The sequence below is a fragment of the Tupaia chinensis genome, unplaced genomic scaffold (assembly GCF_000334495.1).
Source record: "Tupaia chinensis unplaced genomic scaffold, TupChi_1.0 Scaffold138665_1, whole genome shotgun sequence".
NCBI classification, from domain to species: domain Eukaryota; kingdom Metazoa; phylum Chordata; class Mammalia; order Scandentia; family Tupaiidae; genus Tupaia; species Tupaia belangeri.
The window spans coordinates 1684555-1689694 of NW_006198557.1; the positions used below are offsets into that span (position 1 = coordinate 1684555).

Consider the following 5140-nt stretch of genomic DNA (forward strand, 5'->3'; position numbering starts at 1 on the left):
TATTTTATTGTGGGTCTATTTGTTCATTATTTATTTATTTATTTATTAGTTTGACCAGAGAGAGAGAGAGAGAGAGAGAGAGAGAGAGAGCGCAAGCGAGAGAGAGGGAAAGTGAGAAAGCAAGCTGCCAGGTCCAGGATTCGAACCAGGAGAGGCCATGTGGGAGTCCAGCACTTCAGCCATCTCATCACCTGCTGGTCCTTGTTTCCTTTTTCTCAGGACAAGCAGGACAGCTGGTCTCACTAGATAGGAGGACCGTCAAATGCAAAGTTTGAACTCAGAGGCACATGGAGTGTATGTTCTTGTTTTTCTTTTTTCTTTTAAATTTTGAATTTGCTATAAAGCATGCACATTTGCCGAAGAGAGGGAGAGGGAATAAGAGAAAGAAGGTAAGGAAGCACCTGTCTAGAGGGGATGGATATGCCGCAGTCTCATCTCCATCCTCTTTGGATTTTGGATGTGGACACATGTGCACCTGGCATGTTTCTCAAGCTGCCAGGTCTGGGACTTGAACCACAAAGTCAGCCAAGTGGGATCCAATTGTTTTAACTACCATGCCAGTGGCTAGGCCAAACTTTGAGAATATTTAAAAAAATGTATTTATTATTATTGGAGCTGGCAGGTGGCGTGGTGGTTAAGACAGCTGGACTCCCACATGGTTGACCATGGTTCAAATCCCAGACCTGGCAGCTTACTTTCTCATTTTCTTTCTCTTTCTCTATCTCTTTCTGGTCAACTTCAATAAAATAAAAAAAAATGATGACAATGAATACAATGAAATAATTCTTTAAGAAAATGTATTTATTATTATTTAAAGTTTGACCAGAGAGAGACAGGGGGTGGGGGAGTGATAAAGCAAGCCACCAGATACAGGACTCAAACCGTGGTCAGCTATGTGGGAGTTCAGAGCCTTAATCACCAGGCTACCTGCTGGCCCCAGGACTATTTCTAATTCCATCCCTTAATAAGAGAATGTAGTTGATAGCAACTGATTTTTTTTTTCTATTGAGAAAACAAAGGGAGACAACACACAGTAAAACCAAACAACTAGAACAGATATTCTTCACATATCCCACAACGGAAATTTTCACTTGTGCCATGAGAGAGAGAGGCAGAAGAAATTCTGGCCCAGCCCAGTGGCCTTGTAGATAAGGGAGTCAGATCCCACACGACTAACTATAGTTTGAATCGGAGTCTTGGTGGCTTGAGAACCACGCCAGGTGTGTGCACATGCCCTAAAACCTAGCAGGATGGAGAAATGGGGAAAAGAGTTTGTGAGTGACCATACCCCATTGAGAGGTTCTCTCTCTCTCTCTTCTCTCTGTCTCTTTCTCGCTCTCTGGTGAGCTCCCATGCTCTATGGCAAATGAAACAAAACAAAACCAAACAAACAAAAAAACCCCAACGTTGAGAGAGTCCTAAGATGCCTGGGTTTGTCACAACTGAGACATATCGCAGAAGGTGTACCATCCTCATATTCGAAAACTTATTTGCTTGAATCCAAAATACAGACAAGGGACTGGATACTTGGATTCTAGTTTCTTTTTCTTTTCTTTTCTTTTTTTTTTTTTTTAAAAACAAAACAAAACAAAACAAAACCTTTAAATACATTCTAACTAATGCTTTTTTTAAGAATTATTTGTTTAATTTTATTAATTCATTTATTTATTTTTAAAATTGGACCACACACACACACACACACACACGAGAGAGAGAGAGAGAGAGAGAGAGAGAGAGGGAAAAAGAAAGATGGGACTCAAACCATGGTTGGCCATGTGGGAGTATCCAGTGCCTTAACCACCATGCCACCTGCTGGTCTCTTGGTTTCCCTTTTTCCCAAAAAAAACACCCCCCTTTTTTATTCCCCCCCCCCCCAATTTGCTCTAGCTACAAAGAACCACAAAATCTGACCCGCGTCTCGGAATTCCTCCTGATGGGCCTCTCAGAGGATCCAGAGCTGCAGCCTGTCCTATTTGGGCTGTTCCTGTCCATGTACCTGGTCACTGTGCTTGGGAACCTGCTCATCGTCCTGGCCATTGGCTCTGACTCCCACCTGCACACCCCCATGTACTTCTTCCTCTCCAATCTGTCCTTGGCTGACATCGGGTTCACCTCTACCACCATCCCCAAGATGATTGTGGACATCCAGTCTGGCAGCAGGGCCATCTCCTACGCAGGCTGCCTGGCGCAAACGTCTTTTTTGATCCTTTTTGGGTGCATGGACGGCATGCTTCTGACGGCGATGGCTTATGACTGGTTCGTGGCCATCTGTCACCCCCTACACTACCAGGTCATCATGCACCCACACCTCTGTGGCTTGCTGGTTTTCCTCTCATTTCTCCTCAGCCTTTTGGTCTCCCAGCTACACAACTGGGTGGTGTTACAAGTCACCTACTTTAAGGAGGTAGAAATTTCTCACTTCTTCTGTGACCCGTCTCAGCTCCTCAACCTTGCCTGTTCTGACGCCGTCACAAACGACATCATCCTGTACATGGTCGGGGCCCTCTCTGGGTTTCTCCCTATGTTGGGGATCTTTTTCTCTTACTATAAAATTGTCTCTTCCATTCTGAGAACCCCATCAACAGGTGGGAAATACAAAGCCTTTTCCACCTGCGCTTCTCACCTGTCGGTTGTTTGCTTATTTTATGGAACAGGGCTTGGGGTGTACCTCAGTTCAGTTTTCTCACTGTCTCCCCGAAAGGGTGCCGTGGCCTCGGTGGTGTACACGGTGGTCACCCCCATGCTGAACCCCTTCATCTACAGCCTGAGGAATAGGGACATCAAGAGGGCTATGTGGAAGCTCTTGCACAAGACAACCTTTGCTATCCATTGGGAGTACGGGTTGGAAAAGGCAAAAGTGGGTACGTAGACCTGCAAGGGTTATCTCTCTCCTGAGAACATTTGCTATCTCTCATGGGTTTTGTTCTCTTCCATATTTCATACTGGAATATCGTTTCTTTTGGTCTGCCTTGAATGAGACTGGGAGGACTGGGGGAGTATTTTTGTGAATCTCTGAACACCATTTTTAAAATTAGAATTATTAATTAAAAAATTTTGAGAAATTTTTGCTATAGGGTGCACGTGTACTCACTGGAGAGACAGAGAGATTGAAAGTGAGACATCATCCCTCGGGGGTTGAACACACCACAATCCTTTCTTCTTCATTCTCCTCTCGGGATCTTGGGCACGGAAGCATGAGTCTTATATTGTTAGGTCTGGTACGTGAACCATACCATGTAGATGAGAGTCCAGTGATGTAATTGTTATGCCATCTGCTGGTCCCACACCCACATTCTTTCTTTTCTTTTTTTTTTTTTAGAGAGATTTTTGCAATAGGGCATGTGTGCTTGCTGGAGAGACAGAGAGATGGAAAGCAAAATATCACCCCCACCCCGTGGGGTGGGGAGATGGCCATTCTGCAATTCCTTCTTATTCAGTCTCCTCTCAGGACTTCAGGCCCACACGTACACACGCCCAACATGAGTTTTAAACTGCTGGATCCAAGACTTGAACTGTGGTTGACTACGTGGGAATCCAGCGATGTAACCATTACGCGCCATCTGCTGGGCTTTTACCCCATCAATTCTAATAAAGTTTCTTCAGCTATCCTCTTTCTCTACACTCTTTTGGGGGTGCCTCTCTGTCTCTCTGAAGAAACATATGAACACACTTTAAAAATAAATTCTCTCAATGACATCCACCTCCTGGTTTCCATGCCCGAGTGTCACCCTCTCACACTGAATATGGGATGCACCCAGGACTCTCCTCTGCCAAGGAGATCATGATAACAGGCCACTCTAGGAACAGAGTTAAAGAATCCGGCTTTCAGGGCTGGCAGGTGGTGCAGAGGTGAAGGCAACTGGATCCCACATGGCTGATTATGTGGTTCAAGACCCAGACCAGCTACTTAAAACTCACACCAGGCGCATGTGCATGCATGCCCAAAATTCCCAAGAGAAGACTGGAGGAGAAGGGATTGCAGTGTGGCCATCCCACCGAGGGGCGATTTCTCACTTTCTCTCTCTCTCTCTCTGGTGACTGCATGCACCCTATAGCAAACTAAAAAGAAAGAAAAAAACATATCTGACTTTCTGTTGCTCCTCTCTAGCCTGCTCCAGTGGATGGAGGTCAACCACCATGTTGCGAACTAACCCTTCGAGAGGCCCTGATGGTAAGGAACTGAGGGAATCTTCTGGATAATTTTCCTGTGAGCAACCAAATCCCACTAACAGTCATGCGAATGAGTTTCAAAATGGATAGTCTGTGGGTCAAGCTTTGAGATGCCTACATCCCTAGCTGACCCAAGGTTCCAACCTTCTGAGAGCTCTGTGACATATTTAAGTATCAGTTATCGAATAAATATGTAAATTTTGTAATACAACAGTATAATTTGACTACAGAAAAAACTCAGAATTGAAGGTTCGTTCAAATTAGCAAATACCCTATAAAACTCTAACATATAAAATGCCTACCTAAGAAAGGGTAAGGAAATGAAAATAAGGGACCAGCAGGTGGTGTAGTGGTTACGTCGCTAGACTCCCACATAACCTGACCCACTGGATTAAAAATCACATTGGGTGTGAATGCGTGTGTGTCCAAGATCTCAGGAGGAGAAGGGAAGAGAAGGGAGTGGGGCATGGCCATCCCTCTGGTGGGTGATTTCTCACTTTCCTTCTTGTCTTCTCTGTCTCTCTCTCTCTGGGGAGTGCTTGTGCCCTAAGGTAAAACCTCTACAAAAAAATTAAAACTAAAAAAAAAAAATTTAGCCTCAAAGGCAAATAGTTTAAAAAATTAATTAATAAATAATAATTATTATTATTTTAAATTTGACAGAATGAGACAGAGAGAGAAAGGAAAAATGAGAAAGCAAAATGCTAGGTCTGGCACTCGAACCACAGTCTACCATGTGGGAGTCCAGCACCTTAACCACCATGCCACCTGCCAGCCCCTATCAAAGGCAAATTTTTTTCTTTAGAGAGAGTTTTACTATAGAGTATGTGTGCTTGCTGGAGAGACTGAGAGAGACAGAAAGTGAGAAATCACCCCCCATGGGGGTTGGCCACACCACAATCCCTTCTCCTCCATTCTCCTCTCGGGATCTTGGGCACGCACGCACACGCACCCAGTGTGAGTTTTAAGC

At 44.5% G+C, this 5140-nt stretch overlaps 2 protein-coding genes across 2 annotated transcripts in view; both read left to right on the top strand.

Annotated features, from left to right (window-relative positions):
- Positions 1–1563: 1563 nt before the first annotated feature.
- LOC102480649 (putative gustatory receptor clone PTE01) lies at positions 1564–2869 on the top strand (the record flags this gene model as incomplete). The annotated part of the gene is given in 2 exon segments (XM_014592848.1): positions 1564–1581; positions 1880–2869. Coding segments are annotated over 2 exon segments (1008 nt in total), but the record flags the coding sequence as incomplete, so codon positions are not given.
- Positions 2870–3194: 325 nt separating this feature from the next.
- The window catches only part of LOC102481075 (olfactory receptor 18-like), a 2865-nt gene continuing 919 nt past the window's right edge, over positions 3195–5140 (top strand). Inside the window, exon 1 of the mRNA XM_006161601.1 lies at positions 3195–3218. Coding sequence (XP_006161663.1) covers positions 3195–3218 — 24 coding nt within the window. The remainder of the gene's footprint in view (positions 3219–5140) is intronic.